Below are 19,227 nucleotides of genomic sequence, written 5' to 3' on the forward strand. Positions count from 1 at the left end.
CTGAGATACAGATACGTACACACATCTGTTTTCACTAGCAATCTTCAAATTCAAGTCAAAGCAGATTATGGTCAAAGGGACACTGAAATCATCAGATTAGTTATGCTCCACATGAAGAATAAAGTGGGATGTCTGGACAAGTTAATAGCAGGTCTTAGGAAATATGCTTCCCTTCTTTTAATCACATATTTCAATTACATATGATGAGCTGTAAATTTACTAAAGAGAGTTTTCTTGTAAAGGAAATTGACTGCTGAAGAACAGTTCTAACTGTAAGCAGCAAAATGCAACAAAGTGGGTATTAGTTTGATCTTTACCATATCAAGCAGAGTAAACTAAAGTACAGAAATGGGAGGGACGAGTGTAGATGCTTGTTTTTTCACTAATCTCAGAGAGCTTTCTGAAGGTATATGTTCAGTCTCACATTTACATAATTTAAAACTGGACTGAACACAATATTCAGAAATAAATGAGGCTGTAGAAACATTGCTTCATCAGCTGGAGGATAGGTTAGATCTCCTTTCCAACTTCAGCTTCTATATATCTATTATTTAGTGAATTTGCTGACCACTCAATAGAATTACACAGGTTTTACTCACCAATTACATGTTTGTGACTGCAGAGTAGGGCAGCTTTTCATTTCAACACATACTTTTGCTTTGTGGCTCCTTTATTTTCCCCTTCCTACTCTGCACACACTAAGTACATCAGCAAAGTCTGAAATTTTTGGGACCAGTGTTCATAATTCTAGTTTCTAGAATTGTGCATGAGAGCATTTACATGCCTGTGAGCTCCCAAACATTACCCACATTGTTTTTCATATGAAGCATGAGTAGCTTGATGATTTCACCATACCTTTGGCAATAATATGCCTTGATTAATCCTGAGATTGCTAGTGAAAATGTAAAAATACCATTCTTGAAATTAAGGAGATGTTGGAGTTAAAAGTAACTGCCTGGTAGCATTGAGTTGTATTAAAGAGATTTTTGGTTTGTTGAACAGGTTCTATATGCTGTTGAGGGGAACACGAATACAGCACAGCAACAGAGACAGAGCAAAGATATTTTGCTAAACATGTTACTGTATAATTAGTGGTGAAAACCTATTTACATTTTCATTTTATCTCATCGATTACCTGTCCTTACCCCTTTCCCCTCATTGTTCCAATTTTCTTTTAATCCGCTTGTGCTGTCCTTTCTCCCCATACTTCCACATGCTTTGCCCTGCTTTTTCCATCCTTCCTAGATCTTAAACAGGAGGCCATCAAATGGATTTTGGTGAATTTACTTCAGAGCTGTGTATTTCAAGCAATTATAGACTACACAGTGTGGGCAGGCTTTCTATAATGTGTTCATTCTTTGTTGACATAGAGCCAACAATCCTGTGTGCATACAATAGAGCACTGTCTCCAGGATTAAAGAGACTGTATAGAACGCTTCTGAAAGTGAAAGAATATTATGGGCTATCTTGGGAAAAATACTGAATTACTAAGCCAGTAACACAGCATGAGCCTTTTGCAGTGTACTCCTTATAGAAAAGCTAGCTTTATCTTTGCCTATAGGACAAATTGGTTTATTGTGTAAGGCAGCAGGACTTAATGCACAACACGAGCTTTCTCTGAAAAATGAAATTGCCAAATGCTAATAGAATTCTTCATGTGTGTTTAGTGCCTGGCTTTCTGTGGTGGGAGAGTCTGTAAACCTGACTGCATGGCCGGCAAACATATGTAGTTATGGAAAGAGGAAATGCAGCCCTTTTAACACTTGGATTTAGCCTGAATTCAGCTATTAATGATAGACCAATGAAAAACAAGTATGCTGAATGATTAGTACAACTACTACTATATACCTGTAGTTTGCATCAGTTGGGCATCCACAGGTTTTATCAGCCATACTTTCAAACTACAGTCGAGGCTGTAACATTGTGCCAATACTTCCTTCCCCTCCAAGACTCTTAAGTATAAAGGAGGTAAATCAGATTAGTCCCTGAAATTAAGTATGTCCATTCATGCAGAAGAAAACTTAAAAATCTTACAATGTTCATATTCTATGTCCTGTTATTTACATGCAGCCATAGTGATTTTTATTATGTAGAGTATTTGCTACTGGTACTCACAAATAAGAATAGTCTTTCCTATGAACGTCTTTACAGTCCTGCATTTATACTCTTCTGCAGAGTATAAAGCTGGTGATCTCAAGTTCTATCCATGACAACTGAAATAATATTCTAATGTGCATTTCCAGGAACATGTTGAAGGTGAAAACTGTGATCTTTGCAAACCAGGTTTCTTCAATCTGCAGCAAAATAATCCCAAAGGCTGTGAGGAATGTTTCTGCTCTGGGAAAACAAACATCTGCACACACTCTCATCTTACCTACGGAAGTGTAAGAAAAATTGTACCATATCAGTACATGTCACTGGTTTTGTGGTTTTGTGTTTTGTCACTATCTATTGCCACCAGACAGTCACTGGACTGCATCTGATTATAAAGTCATGCATGTTCTTTTATGCCCCGTATATTTTTCAACTATCCAGAAGAAAATGCTTATAAGCTTTCTTTTCATTGTGAGAAAGTTTTGAAAAAGTACGGTTAAACAGTTAAAAGTGCAGAAGTTATAACAGTAAAAAATGAAGCCATGTGCCTAAACACGGTCCCGAAATATGCATGTCTAGTCAGTCTTGAGTTTAATGCAACATATCCATAGGGCAACCTCTTTTACAGGTCATTATTAAATTTCTGGACCTGAAATAATGAAGAGTTTTGAAACATTAAACGTACATCTTATATAAGAAAAAGGGATGCCTTGCAGGGGGCATTTTGGGTGAATTTCTTTTGTGTACTGCATTCCTAGCCGAGGGTGTGAAAGGGAGATGAACCTACTTACTGTTCTTTGTGCTGTAGAAAAATATCTTTAGCCTGCAAATATACTCTAAACTTTAAGTTAGTTCTCAAAGCTCAGACGCTGATTCCACTGTAATGGATGTATGCTACATATTCATGTCTTAGATCAAGTTTGGGAAATGTATTCCAGGTCTGCTAGCTCCTGGTTTTGGCTGTATTGGTATGCTGGAAGTCTGCAAGTAAAATCATATATGCCTAGTGTGCTCATTTACATGCCAGCATCTGGAAAATTTTCTGTCCCGTGTCTGAGCTTATTTATTGTTATGCTTGTATCCAGGCTGTAGAAGCCATCCTTGTATGAACAGTGTGCTCTTCTCTGATGATTCATTTCTAGTTGTGGGATTTCAGAAATTCAAGTTCTGGTGCTTTCCAGCTTTACTTTGGCTTTGTAAAAAAAGTATAGTTGAACTTGTAAGGCTTTAGAATTACAAATTATTATAAATTATGCTGTCTACAACAATCAGAAAATGTATATCTATTTGTCAGCTCATCTTCTGTGCCCCCTGTGACTCATTATTTATTGAAAATTTGTATAATATTTGGTGATATGCTTATGTTGGTATGATAGAATTTCCTCCTCGCTCTGGACCATCTGAAGCAAAGTTACTTCAAAGTACTCAGAAGTTGTAACTCCCAGTCACGTACAATAAGAGAATTTTTTGCTGTTATTACTTTGTTGTTTTGTTTGTTCCTAAACTGCTATTAATCACAAAAACCTAATCATTTTTTTTTTTAAATGGAAGAATGAGAGGCTGTGACTGTTGAAATGGCTGATATCCTGATTCTCATTTTAATGTGTTTTGTTTTGTTTTGTTTTTTTTTTTTTTCTGTCATTATAGATAGAAGACATGAATGGCTGGTATCTGACTGGCTTACCAGGTCTCATCAGGGTTAACCCCAAGCAAAAGAGGTTTGATGGGCATCAGCAGTTCAGCATCAGCAACTTGGCTGCGCGAAAAGTACTGCCACAGACTTACTATTGGAGTGCACCCAGTTCTTATTTGGGCAACAAAGTAAGTGCAGATGGTACTTACCTAAATGCTAATTTGATTTATTGAGAAAAGAAGTATGGCTTTGAAGTGGGGTGGAACTGATGGAAGGTTAAGTTGGATAGCTATTGAACCATCAAAATTACAAGCACAAAGTAGTCAGATGTATCCTTGTGAGGCAAAAAGTTAAATAGAGAAAATTAACTATCTTTGACCTTAAGCCCTCTTTGGGCTTCTGCTCTCAAGTGTTGGAGAAGTCTATATAGTTTGCAGCATTGTTTTTTGAATGAATTAGCTGATGTGTGGTTCAGCTTGTCCTGTTCTCTTTCCCCCTTGTCCTCAGCTTTGAAAACCAGTTCCCTCATCTGCTTTCCGAGATGCAAGTTGTGTATCAGATGTTGTGGGGGTGTGTTACAAAACTTTAATGTTTGGCATGAAACTTGTGTGTGGGGAGCTCTCTGCCCTAGAACTCAGAAAATGTTGTGATATTTGTGCCAGTTCTAATGCATATATTTATCCAAGTCTGCATGTGTCCATGTTTGCACGTACACACATATTCACGCCCTGCAGGTTAATTCAAAATATTTGCTTTCTAAAGTTTTGGATGCTTTAGTGGTCTGACTATCAGACTTATCACCGTTAGACTTTCTGTTATCATACATGATACCTTCATGAAAATATTATCTTTTTCCACAGAGTAGAAAGGAGGACTGAATGAGTCCTAAAGGTGAAGGAAGCTAAACAGTTTTCCATTTACCGTAACCCTGACCATGCTAAAACTTACCAGAAATGCTAACACTAATACACTTGAGCACATTTTCCTCTGTAGTCTCTTCAGGCTAGTCAACCTCTTATTTATTTATTTTCTTCCTGCTGGCTGAAAATCAACATGACAGAAGGTAAGTGAGCATGTTGAAACTAAATAGCATCATTCCAAAGAATTGGGCATCGTGTTCATGGCTATAAATTGTTAAAGATAGTCAGGTTCATTTAGGTGGGCAAGGGACAGTTTCTTCTATAATCTCCCATGTCTGGTGAACTTACCATGAGATGTGAACTGATACTTTTCCAGACAGAATTTGATCCTGCTTCTGTTCAGTGAGAAAAATAATAGTAAGAATGTGCACAAATTACTTGAATGTGGAAGATATTTTTTCAGTGTAATTTGGAGGTCCTTTGTGGTTACTTCTTTGTATGAATGAAGCAATTTGCCTTAATAACTGAATGATATAAATTTTTGATACTACAATAACACTGAATGCACTCACAAATTACCACAGTACATCCTAACTGTCAGGCTGCATCATGAAAACTGTAGTCGTAATGACATGCTTAGGCCATGTGATTTATGCTGTAGAAAGGGAAATGGAAATAGAATATTGAGAGTCCTTCTTTATAAACTCAATAAAACATTTCTCTAAATAGTTGAAACTGGATAAAACTGAATAGCTGAAACTAGATAAAACATCCTTTCTTGAGAGTGATTGCTAGCTGTGTTACAGTAGAATAATTGTTATCTCAGAGCAGGCAAGCTTCTTTAAGAATTTTTGTCTTAGCAAGTGTAGAGAACAACTTAGGAAATCTTATATCAAGTTGTACACTTTTATTGTAATTTATAAACCTTGTGTCACAGAAAATTGCCTTTACTTTTTATTGTTAAAATTACTGCTTTTAAATAGTATTCCCCAAAATAAAATTGAGTAACAAAAGGTAGGAACCATTCTGCAATTCCTAGTTTTCAAATATAGCTCAAAAATCTTATTTAAAATAATTCTTTTAATATAAAGTTGGCATGTTGTACATATGCCTCCACAGTGTTGATTGCCGTATGTGTGCTATCTGCTTGTTTTACATCCATCTCCAAATGCTTCTTTTGGATGAAAAAAGCATTATAAATAGGATGTTCCTGAGTGTGTAGTGTTTAGCTTTATTTTTCTTTTTCATCTAAATCTGGGTAACACTAGGGTATGTGATGCTGGTCTTTGATTGTGTCTCTGAGGAGACATCATAAATAACAAGATGGTACAGAATTCTTGTTTATGTCAGTGGGACAAGAACATGAGCAAATTACTTTAACATCACCATATCGTTTTAGTCTTCTAAATACATATGCTGGTACCAGAATTTATTTTTTTTGTACAAATATAGGTAAATTTTTAAAAGCCAGATATTTTACCTGTTTGACTATATAATATGCATTTGAACTGAAAAATGGAATGCTGTTTTTGATGCAGAATATGTTTGGGAGTAATCTGGAGGAATTTAATTTCCAGAAATAAAATATCTAGTGGATAATTTGGGAGAACAGGTTTAAAATGGCTAGTATTAAGGTTTTAGTAGGTATCATAAAACAGTTTATCTTCTTGCCTCCCTGCCTTATCATAGCCTACTGAACTAAGGATTGCAGCAATCGTAAGGACTTGTGGTCTGTTAATGCTTCTAGTTACTGAAAATTTGTCTTGTTCTATCAACTCCAATTACATTTTAGTATTTGAAAAAAAAAAATAGTTGGTTTTGTTAGCAGTTTCTTAAATTGTTTTGACAACAGAAGTGTAAGTTTATTTTAAACCTGTATCCATGCTAAAATGTTTTATAAATTTGTCTGAAAGTGTTATGAATTACATTGTGATAATATTTGATCAGAGCAATGAAAGGAAAGTGTACAATTAATAAAAACTTAGATACCAAGCTCGGCAGAATGACATTAAACACTTGTTACTTTAAAGCAGGGGTCCTCAAACTATGGCCCGTGGGCCAGATACGACCTCCCAGGGTCCTCAATCTGGCCCCCCCCGCCGGGGGCTGGGGGGGGAAACCAAGCAGCCGCAGATGGCTGCCTGCCACTTCATCCGCGAGCCGGCCCCAGTTTAAAAAGTTTGAGGACCCCTGCTTTAAAGTCAGTGTGGAAGGGTTAGGTGTCCACAATGTTTCAGAAGTCTGACATTACATATATACTCTGCCTCTTTTCCTTTGAAACCTCAGCAAAACGCAATTTGGTAATTTGTATGCTGAGTAAAATCCATTTATCGTTAGCTGAAAGAAAACATTATATGGAACATATCTAAATAAACATATGACACCACCACCCCCCCCCCATGACATGCACACGAGGGGCAGCTGGGACCACTTGAGATTTCATGAGGAAACATCCATCCATCTTTGGTTAGAGAAAGTCTTCCTGCTTTATTTTCTTTCTGGTACTGCAAATTTTAGGTTCCTCTCCCTGCTAGGGGCTAGCTTTATCCATGAAGGTGATTAACCCTGCCTCTTTAGATGGTTAGGGCACTGCCCTTGGTTAGCAGTCATAGGTTAGTTCAGACTTTAGGTGGAGGCCGTCCAGGTCTCTGAACATTGTTAGGTCTCAACACTCAGCAGACGTACTGAAAATAAATAATACATCCCCTCTAATTCCTCTATCTGAGTTTTGAGTAGATATTAATACTGCCATTACTCAGACTGCAAGGAACATCATAGAAGCCCTAAAACATCTCTGTTCAAAATCACTATTTGCTTACCTGGCATTTTACTAAGACTGAGAAGTTTCTTGTATCCAATGTTTTACAGGAGTCATTTGACCTAGCTGTACAGCATGATCCCATTCGGTATAAGTAAAGTTACTGTAATTTGGTCCTTTGTGAAGTCAGAGTATGTTGAACATTAAAGAAAAACATGCTTGGATAAAAGGCTTTATTTTTTCTCGGCAAATTTTAGCTCATCACGTTTGTCAACTCCATGGACTTCAGAAGCGATGTGGTGGATACATTGTTCTTTCTTTGACCTCTAGTTAAAACCTAGACAACAGCTGAAAGTTTTGTGTAGAGTCTGTGCACAGAAGGGACTTGTTTGACTTAACTGTCACTTCATTTATTTTGCCTGTTCTTTTATAATTAGCTGTGTAACCTATTTGCTGACTGACAGAAGCCAGTGTTGCTTTGAGTTTAGAAATGAAGACATTGTAATAAGCTTGTACAAACTTTAAAAATCAGCCCTTTAAAAGTACTCTGCTGTAGAAAGCTAAAGATTGGGAGGGGGTGAGCAGTTTTAGTGACATATTATCTATTGCAGACTGCCCAGAATACCTCATAGGATTAAATATTGAATTATAAAAAAATCGTAAGCTAGGTACTTGTGGCTTTATGTTTATTTCCTTCCATTTGTTTTCATTTCTTAGGCAATTCTGATGCAAAAGGCAGAATAATGCAAAGCAAATTGCATTCTGCTGCTCCTGGGGGGTGGGCGTGGGGGTGGGGGGAGGGAGTTGAAACCCAGAACATAAAGAAGTGTAAACAATACAATAATCAGCTGGAACAGAAATGCCAGGATCAATTGTCCTAAATTATTAATGCATCTAAACCCAGAAAGCTTCATCTAGTATTGTCATAGTTTCAGATCTCAAGACGTTCTTGTTCATAGGATGTGATAGAGTTAGATAGATCCACAACTCTTTTTCTTGCTTTTTCTACCTGCCTCAAAAAGGAGAACAAGATGCAAATTAACATATTGTTGGAAGCTACCTTTTTTCTACCATCAATTTGTTTTGAAATTCATTGGCCTTATGAAAAGCAATCATATGTGTGACCTATCCTACATAATTCCAACGCTCAGCTCTGTCTTAAATTTAGCCAGCAGACTGATTTTTTTGAGCATGTATCTGTATTGCTTTTATTGTCAGGGAAGCAAAGCAGTGAAATTTAGGTGAGCTGATGTGATCTCTCTTTGTGCACCTTTATAAGATACTTCTTGCTTTCAGCTGGTTATATGGACATTTTAGGCCCTTATGTAGAAGTTTTGGTTCCCTAGTGCAGACGGGTTGTTCCAGTCTAAGCAGGCCGCCATTAAGTAACATAATGGCAGTGCTTGAAGCATCTGCTGTGTGAGGGATTTCCCTGCAGTGATGACAAGTCCAGTACTTCATGACATGCCTTTTTTATACCCCCTGCACAGAAATTAATTTCAGCCCCAGATTTGAATGTGTAATAAAGAACATCTCCAAGCTTGCAAAAGTAAATTGGGGGTCAAGTAGGGAATGTGATCCTCAAGTGTAAGGCATAATATATAAAAAACAGGTTTTAGTGGACATGTATTGAGTCTTAACTTTTTGTAAGTTTGAGTGGGATAAAATAGTTGTTATATGCACGTTACCCATATTTCTAAAAGAAACAGTAATAGGCATCAGCAGCCCATAGTATGCAAGAAATCTCAATTCAGTGTAACAAATGTCCCTAAAGTTGCTGCAGATCCTCAGATATTTTTAGTGTCAAAAAGCCAACACATGGCAGAAAATTAAAATGATTAAAATGAACCTAAAGAAAAGCATATTTTGTAAAGACAGCTACTTCAGTATCTTTTGTCTCTCACATTTGAATGCATTCTTCTGATAAAAAAGCTGGTTTAGTTTATCGACATGTTTTAATTTTTTACCAAGTAGACCTTAAACTAATATAAATAATGTAATTTTATTTCAAATCACAATCTAGGTTGCCTTGACTGAAGTTTAGTCACCATGGCAATCAGACAGTCAACAGTATGAAGATGTCTTCAACTTATACCAAATGTGCTGTCTATTTTATTAGCACTTACTTCTCTGTAGCTTCTAAAAATTGAGATGATAAGGAAATTCAGATACTGAAAGGATGAGACAAACATAGCAAGAATGCAAGTGAAAAGCAAAGCTTTTTAAAGTTCTGAACCACAGCTGACTGATGCTTCATTTAAGTTTACTTAATTTGTATTACATGATTGGGTTTAGATTCTTTATGTTTGCTGAAATATTCTCTCAGAGTGGCACCATGAAGGCGGTAGGTCTGCATTTTTTCACAGCTGTGGCTAGGCAAATTTTGCTTGATCCCCAGTACAAACCAAAACAATTTCAGGACTGTCCTATTTGGGATTCAGCTACCCATGACTGTAAAGAACCACCAAGACATAAGTAAATTTTGCACACTTTGTTCCTCATTAATGCTTTTAATGATGTTTGGATAGCCTGTTGGGACAGTTCAAGTACAGCCATTATTGTGATTGCAAGGAAAACTAAGGATGCCCAGTAGACCGTTAAGGCCTCTTTGCGCCTTGGAAATGAGTTGACAGGACTGAGAATCTGGCTAGCTGAGTCCACTGACTACAGTATTTCATGTATCCCATGATACATTTAATTTCTTTTTGCTAAAATCATCTTATACTACTGTAGAGAAAAGAGGAAATTTATTGTTGGTGAAATTATTTCATAAATCTCAAGTGTCCTTTGTGTTACCTGCCTGGCCAAGTCTGCCTTGAAGGCAAGTGTTTTAACCAATAGTGGCAGCTGAAAAATGGAGAAACAAGCAAGAAATAAAGTAGTTTCACAAAAGAAGGGATGTGAATGCTGGAGAGAGAATATTGAGGGGTGTTAGGAAATAATGAAGAAGAAAGTAAATTGGAGAATATGCTTGCCAGATTGAAAAGTCTTACTGTTCTTGTCTCTGATCCCAGATACTAAAATACTGGAGTCCAAAAAAGCAGAAGAAAAAAGGAAAAAAGGGCTTTGACTTGGAAAGAAATTATGTATCTGGCAAATGTACTGAGGGCTAATCAACATGCAAAGAAGCATGGTTATGGTGATTCCTGCGCTAAAGAGAGCTACATTGAACAGTAGTTACTTAAGACTGCAATGGAAAACTGAAGTTTATGAAAGGGAGGATAGATGGGTGTGTTGTTCCTCTTGTATGCTAAGTATTACTTCAGCAAATAAACATTTGCTTAGAAAATTATATTTGAAATTCCTTGCTGATCAAAAGTTACCTGGAAGTAAAGGGTTTAATGGCATTTTACTCAACTTATGTGCTTGTATTAATCAGAATTTATAGTCCAGGCATGTAGTTGATACTGGGTTGCACAGGAGTGTGATGAAGGAATCTATGCCCATCATTGAAATGATGTAAATAAGAGCTACTGAAAGATCATTCTCAAAGTACGATCACCACAGAGAGGTAGTGTTTAGTTCAGTTTCCAGATTTCCCTTATGAATGATTGGGTTGCCATTTCTGTTTGATTTACCTGCCTCTTCCCCAGTTTACTTTAAATTTAAATCAATTACGAAAACTTGAAGTGGAATATAATTGAAATTGAGTTTATAACTGATTACTAAAACTGCATGATGCCACTGAGCTTTAGTATTGTAGTTCTGTGGTATTCAACTTTTGCTTTCTGCCACAAAAAGGGAGTATGCAGAAGGGCAAAACTACTGAGAATTTCTGATGGTGCACAAGGGAAACAGCCTTTTCTGCAAACCATTTGTAGTACTTTCAGTTGGTGCTATATTGTTTTTGAAGTCTGCCATGCTCAGCAGCGTCTGGCAGTCTCAAAACATTCTTGACATGCAGCTTCTCTACAAGATGGATAAATGCCATTATGTCAATTTTACATATAGAAATTAGCATTGCTTTTCTTCTCGTCTGTCTTCAGAAACTAAGTTTTGGTGCCTAAACTTGACTGACAAACTTTACCTTATGTCATTAAGAAGTTTTAAAACCAAGCCAGTGTAGCACAGGTGCACAAATCCAAGCACTAGTCACCTGTGTACAGATGCAATTCAGAGGTATATGCACATGACTGTGTGACACATGTTTGTATGGATGTTGTGAATTTTTAAGGAGTTTATAGATCTGAGAGACCTAATCCAACTAACTTTGTTAATAGCATTTTACATCTATATCATTAACAAAAAGACTGTATATTTGTACAACAAAATATTGGCAGGAGTCACTCATTTTTTAACACACAAAGCATTGTTACTAACTATAGTATAGTTAGTATAGAGTATAGAAAAAGGGAGAGCGGTTTATTAATGGTTGAAAATGGTACAAATTCAATTAAGATATCGTTAGTGAAAGAATACTCAAACTGACACTCAAAGTGTATCCAAAGAGCTACTTTTTAATTTTATTTTATGTTTGTTTGTAGGGAGAAGTAACCAGTTCCACAATTAATTATAATAAAAATTAAATGAGTAATTTTCTAAAATCTATATATTCGTGACTTTTTTCATAAATGGTTGGTAACTGGTAGGGCCATTATGCTGTGAGTGCCTTACAAACTCTAATTTTCAGAGGGAGATATTCCATACTTACTGAATTTCAAGTGTGTCATCCAAAAATTATCAAAATTATCACTTTTGTTTATTTCACTTTTAATAAGAAAAAGACTGAGAAAGGGAGACCACCAGATAGTCTGATATGAACATAATATTTTAACATCCATGCTGGGTCTGGCTGGGCTGAAGTTAACTTTCTTCCTAGTGGTGTGTGTGGTGTTGTGCTTTGCATTTATTGCTAAAACAGTGTTGGTAACACACCAGTCTTTTGGCTCTTGCTGAACAGAGCTTGCACAGCATCAAGGCTTTCTCTCCAGCCCTTCCCACTAATTCATGTCTTTTTACCTTCCTTCTGTTTTCTCCCAGTCCCGTGGAAGAGAGGAGTGAGAGTTAGGTGGGTGTTTGTCTGCTGGCCAGGGCCAACCCACCACACCTCCACTGAAACTGATGGAAGAAATAGAATCTTAAAGCCTCTGACAATGCAGCAGTCACAAAGGAAGTTTTCAGTATGGCTGCAATATGCTGACAAAGAATCAAACAATGAAATGGTAACCAGAACTGACAGGAAAGTAGCACAATAGTGATCAGAAGCTTGAATTATTGGTTTAAACTTGTCTTTTCATAGACTCATTCTAAACGTTTTCGTATTGTGACTCATGCTTTTATCCAATACCTGAACAGAGTATGAAGCATCTTTTAAATCCTGTAGGTCCTGTGTCTTGTGTACGTTATTCCCTCTATCTCATCTACCTTATCATTACCTGATTGCTAAAGACTTCTGAATGGATCCATATTGCTTTGTTAAATCTCTAGAAGACAAAACGAGCTCCATTACTTTACGTTCCTATTAAGTTTACATACTATAAGCAGGTCTTCAGCAGGAGAGAATGATGGAGGCAAAGATTTTCTTTTCCGGAGAGAGATGCTAGCTAACTACAACAAAGTTCTTTAGAAAGCAAAGCTTAGTGGAAATTTTAAACATTCAGTAAGTGTCTGTAAGTGAGAGTTGACCTCACTACAGAATGAATTTACCTTTGTCTTCCTAGACCCAAGAGATGAAAGGGTTAAGACCAGATATTTGGCGTATTGAAGGGATAATCATGTGCTAGAACTGCAGCCTGAACTGTGATGAATTATTAAACAAGTGGTTTGTTGGGTGATTGAATTTTACCTGTGAAGCCCTGCTAGTCTCCTTGAGGCACATCCAGAGCTAACTGAATTGAGCCAATTAGGCTGACTGTCTTTTCAATGAGTTGTGACCTATCAATGGTAATAGCTTATTGTGATGATAAATGAACCCATCTCTCAAACTGAAGCCTGAGTACACAGTTCAGCAGTTTCCCTGAATCATAGGGCCATTACCTATCAACTTCAGATTGACAGAAGCAACAGCAATGAGAGCAGATAGCATGCCTGAGTAAGCAAGATGATTGTTTTACCCAAATGAATATATTTGCACTTATTTTTGGTGAGGTTGTTTTGTGGTGGGGTTTTTTTTGGGGGGTGGGGTGGTAATGAGCCTGTCTGAACATTCCATATTTCGCTAGAAGTACCTAACATTTCTCACAATATTTGTAGTACCGGCCCTGTCTCCTGAGATGGCTGGATGATTTTCTGATTGGTATCTACATGCCTTTCAGTCTCAGAGGCACTCTGTATTATGAAACAGGTGAATCCTTTTTTCTAATTGAAGACTTTGTTTTATTCGTTTGGCCCTCTTAGCCCCATAAATTTATTTTCCAGGGTAATTTCCTCAGAAAAATAAGCAAACGAGAGGAACTTTAACATTACCAGTATTTTTCATTATTTTATTACAAGCTTTTGAAACCTTTAAGTATCAAATATCATTAAATACTTAGACAATTATGGACCAGTTCCATGGCTAGTGTAACTCTTTTTTTTTTCTTTTGTTTTCTTTTTTTCTTTTTTTTTTTTTTTTTGAGTTAGGGAAATTTTTCACAGTGAAGGTGGTTGTTTCAACAGCTTTCTCTGTCAGTTTTCTTCTGGGCTTTTTTTGGTCTCACACCACCTCCCAACCCCCACACCCCCACGCACAGTTAAGGATTTCAAGCGTATTGTATTAAATAAAAATAACAGTGCCAGAGATACATAACTTCAATGTACTGTCCTGAAAGAAGATTTTGGTTATGACTCAATTTTAAACATGAAATTGCATAAGAGAAATGGGCATATATATTCCTAGGCCATATTGCAGTTGTCCGCAAGACAGCTGCAGCCTGCTGTGAAAGTGTGGTCTGGAGCGAGTACTCCCTTGAATGAAAGGTTTCAAGCCAGGCAGTCAGCGCAGCAATCCATGCCTCGCGTACATGCTATGCTTTGTACCAGGTTTCCTGCAGTGTGTCCTGGTAAGCCTCACTGCACTGCATACTTTGCTGCTCAGTTAGTAAGGCAAAACTTACACAATACTGCTTGCTTTGCTGTGAACTGTGTAGCACGTTTGCAGCAATATTAATGGATATAAATACTGTGAATAGTAACCCATACTTTTCCATCAATACTGTACTTCCATGCTCCAGAAAACCATAGCATAGTATTTCATTTACTTTGAAGTTTTTTTTGAAGCTCAGATGATCAAAGTATATCATATTATAGAGGAACTTTTTCTTCTTACATATTTTACATTAAATGCAAGAATACAGTTTTAGACACAGCTAGTAGTTTTAAATGTTTGCCAAGTTTTTTTTTTTTTTAAAAAAAAACACACCACCCCAGATGGAAAAGTAAGAAAAAGTAAAATGAAAAAGAAAACTATCAGTATTCTGTTGTCATTAACTATAGAAACAAGATTTCCTAACTTAATAAACCTAGGCAGTCTAATAAAACTGGTGGACTGAAACTGCATTTTTTTAACTTACGAAGTAGATTTGTAACAACAGATGCCTTTAAAACTAATCAAATAAATAGATACATTGTTTGGTCAGCTGTGTCTTATTACTAAAAAGTGTGAGCTAATTCTGTTTAGTCTGCTGTGATGAAAAGTCCTTTTGAGAAAGAACTTTCTACAGTTTGTTGCTAAGATTCATTGTACATGATATGCGTGTACATTATAATGTAAATTATTCCTGTCTTTCATAGATGATGTATTAGTTCAGTTTAGGTAGATGCACAAAAATCGAGTTTTGTCACTGTCCTGTGTCTTTTGGTTTATGTCAAATGTATGATACATGTACATATACCTTTGAATACAAATAGCTTTATACATTTGCCTCATCTGTTGAGCAAAAATAAGAATATATGACACAAAGGATGCAAGAAAATAAAACTAGCCACATGAGATTAAAAAACCGAAGAAACTTAAATATAGCCATGATCAAGGCAACCTTTCTTAAACAAATCTCAAGTTTTTATATTAAAGCTTGCTGACAACTCTTCATTAAAATTCTGGTTTGGCTTTTTCCGTCGAACATTTTCAGATTTTCTGTTAGAAAAATTGCAGTGAGATACTTTGCTTCAGATTTTGGACAGTGTCTGAGGTTTCCTGAGCTGCTGCAGTGTGCCTTTGTGGATCTGTCACTTCTATCTCCTTCATTACTGAAAAGGGGCTAGCAGTAGTAGAAAAGTTTTAACATTTAGTAACAAATACAGCAACTGAAAATGTCTTATTCCCATGATGAATATGATCAAATAGGTGACCTTACCAGTATATAATCAGATTCATTAGCAAGCCTTCCCAGAGCTACATGAAACAAAACATCCCTCTGCCTGCAACATTCAAGGATAAAAATGATAGCTGAAAGATTTGGGAGTCAAAAGAGCTCTCCAGATCTCAGAGTATCTCCTGACTCCTGCATTGAGTCTCAATTTCAAATTAAATAGAAATGAATTCACTGTTTAGTGGTGGCCTCATCAAACTATGAAACCTGTATGAAAATGTGTAAAAAACCACAGTTGTTGATACAGTTTACAGAGTTGCAAATCTAAAGCTTTTCTGAAAGTTACAGACAAAAGTAACATGGAATATTAAAAGAGCTTCAAAATGTTCAATGCAAGTTTTTGTGAAAAAAATAAAACCATTTTGATGAAGTTCACATACTTTATCTAAAATAATGAAAGCAGAAGATTTCTCCTTAAGTTATATTTGTTTATAAATATTTTTACTGACTCTCGTATAGTTTCAGTCTACCATCTATACATTGGCTCATAGCCGTTGATAGTATTGCTCTAGGCAAATATGAAAAACTTAGCCTTAGCTATTTTTCCTGTAGATCGGTTAGCTTCTCTATCTGCTTTCTTTCCAGTACTGTGAAGTGTTTTCTATATTTACTTTGGAGAAGTAAGATAATTCTGAGCTATCAACTGTAGATGTATTATACACAGCATTAACTTTGTTCTGATCTCGTATCGTATGTTCCAAAAAGTAAGTGCTTTTGCTTCCCTCTCATGATTTTTACATGATCGTTCTTTCAAGCTGTCTTTCAGTATTTTGGATGGCTAAATGTTGCAGGTGCTGTTTAGAAAACGATTGTTCTATAGATCTATGAAATATTTTATGACAAATCTCATTTTTTTCATGGTTGCAGCCTAAAGAACTTAAAGCAAATCTATGAAAAAGTATTTTTCTGTTTTCTTCCAAAGATTGCTAGTGGTTTTAACACCAGAAAACTTATTTACGTTATTACGTAGGTTTCCTGTATGTATTTTGCATGTTTTATTTTTGATTCAATTTAAATTTGACATTTTATGTCCGTATCTGCATAAAAGATACACAGAACGTGTAGCTATGTTCTGCTCTGTAACAAAGCAGAAGACTGTGTTTTTCAAATATGGAAATTTTAGCCAGGTTCAGTCTATCCAGGGCTTTTTGAGTTGAAGATGAACGATTATTTCCTTGATAACTTTATTAATTTTTTTCTTACGTTTAAAGAGAGGGCAGTAGTGTAAAACAGATTTTGATCTGACCTACTAAAGTCCATCTGACATTTTTACAGCACAAATTTAGTTTCATATTCAAATAACGAAATCTTGAGAGAGCTGAAAAGCTATCTATTGGATTCTCTGGGTACCAGAAACATTTCTGTGATGCTCAGAGATGTTGAGGAATATGCAGCAGATATAAATGTAAATTGCCTATAGTCAACCATGTTTTTGAAAACGACATTCCAGAGTTTCTTGCCTGTTAGAAGCGTGCTGCTTTCTAGTGTGGGAAGACCCAGTTTTCTTACATACTGCAGCATTTCATAAAGCACAGAAAATGCTGGTTATTTACTGGAATGTGTTCACATTGCCTGAAGAATATGGTGAATTTAAGGTTCTATTACAAAGCAGGATTTATTTTGCTCTAGGTGGGTAATGACTACCAGTTTAAAATAAGCGGATGTTAATTAATGCTTGAATACAGCAGATATTATATTAGATAATGTTGATACAATTCCACATTATTAATGAAAAGATCCATCATAATGAGTATATTACTGTCTATGCAGAATTATGATGGAATTCTTACGGAACGATAAATGACATCCATTGTAAAACCTAATGGATATCATTATGGTCAGTGTTAAAACAATGAATACCAAATGAATGAGTAACAGGGCAGAGACTAAAACTGAATTTTATTCATAAGCTATGTTGGTAAAAATGTGTAATTAGTATCTCAGATTTATGTACACATTTCAGTTAATTGTACATGTGCTTTGGGCAGTCTGGGACCATCAAGAAAATTTGAATGTCACAGCAAAAAGTTCTTAACCATTGCACGAGAAGTATGTTTTATGTAAAATATTGAAAGTACAAAGAAAATAGCGTGAATACCGCCCAAAAGACCATAAATCTTTCTTCTTTTCTTTTGTATACAAATAAACTTAACTCAAAATCCCAGCAGTATGACAATGGCAGTTAGGCAAACATTTTCTGATTGGTGTGCTTTATTGTCCTGACTATGTGAACAGAAGCATGAATGCCTAGTGACTTGAGCTGCCCTACCTCTGCTTGGGAAAGCATTCAGCATCCCACTAAAAGCAAAGGTAAAAGCACCCCACAAGGTAGCTCCAACTGCAAGTACATGGTATGTTCATTGAGCCCCTCAAACTTCCAAGGTTCTTACAGTTGACCATAGAGAGTTCTTTGTCATTGTAAGCTCTGTAAGGGCTTCCAATAGGCTCTCTTTAATAATTAATTAGTTAACTTATTTCTTTATTCCTTGTTAGGTTTTGTGCCAACTCTTCATAGGGAAATTCAAATTGCTACAAGCTCTAGAAACAATTGTGTTGTTAACAACTGGTCTAAAAACATCACATGATCCCACTGAGTTCTGTTTTTTTAGGGGGGAGAAGAGAAAAAAGTGGAGATCATAAGGGGATTATATCTGGTTAAGAGTGCGGATGTGTGATTGCATGTGGCCTAATTCTCATCTGGACAGCTAGGAAGAAAATGAAGTGTGATTTTGCCAGAGAAGTGTGGGTCATTTTTATAGGATTTTTTTGTATCTTAAAATATCTAAGGCAAATATTGTATTTTATTTTAATCTGTATTCCTTATATTAACATATATTAGCTATTCTATTACACATCTTTGATCTGGATCTCTGTTAGGTGTTCTGTGGATCTGTATCAGGTATTCTACAGTGGCTCTGAGGAAGAACTTTTACCTGCAATCCTGAGAGAAATGGAAGCACAATGTGTGTAATAAAGCAGTAAACTGCATAGATTCATACTGCAGGTCTGAGAAGAGGAATTTGTCCTGAGAGGGAGATCATAGATTAAGGTTTAGAACGACTCTTGCCAGATATTTTTATTTGGATCTTCAGGGAAAAGGGTGTGAGATGTGATAATACATTACCTTTTGAGTATGTAGCTATTATTATTATCATAAGGCACCGAAAGAAAGGTTTATACTTCCAGTTCTTGACATAGAATCATAAACCATCACTACCTTACTGAGGAAAGGTCTGAGAATATAATAATATCTATACTCTACCAGAGGAAAGTCTGTCCAGCCCAGTAGTCTGTTCAATCACAGTTATCAACAGCAAATGCCAAGGGAAGAGTGTAACAAGCAGGCAAGGGTATAGTGATACTGCATCACATATTTTCATAACCTCAACCAACCTGTAGCCTGAGTACCTCTGAACTGATGGAGATGTTTTTGGATTTAATGACCTTCATTCATCCTAGCCTCACATTAAAACCTTTATCACAGGGAGATGTAGCAATAAATGAGGGTCTTGTCTGGGCCAGCAGGTCTGGTTCTGTGGCAGCGCACTCCACATCCTGCCTTCTGCCATTGTTATTTGATTTTGAATTGTTTCT

General features: G+C 36.3%; 1 protein-coding gene across 2 annotated transcripts in view; it reads left to right on the plus strand.

Moving 5' to 3' along the window:
- LAMA2 (laminin subunit alpha 2) overlaps window positions 1-19,227 on the plus strand; it is a 377,228-nt gene that overhangs the window by 163,175 nt on the left and 194,826 nt on the right. For both annotated transcript variants that reach the window (XM_037392615.1, XM_037392616.1), the window contains exons 11-12: window positions 2,244-2,384; window positions 3,742-3,915. In XM_037392615.1, coding sequence (XP_037248512.1) covers window positions 2,244-2,384; window positions 3,742-3,915 — 315 coding nt within the window. The remainder of the gene's footprint in view (window positions 1-2,243; window positions 2,385-3,741; window positions 3,916-19,227) is intronic.

The sequence above is a fragment of the Falco rusticolus genome, chromosome 6 (genome assembly GCF_015220075.1).
Source record: "Falco rusticolus isolate bFalRus1 chromosome 6, bFalRus1.pri, whole genome shotgun sequence".
NCBI lineage: Eukaryota > Metazoa > Chordata > Aves > Falconiformes > Falconidae > Falco > Falco rusticolus.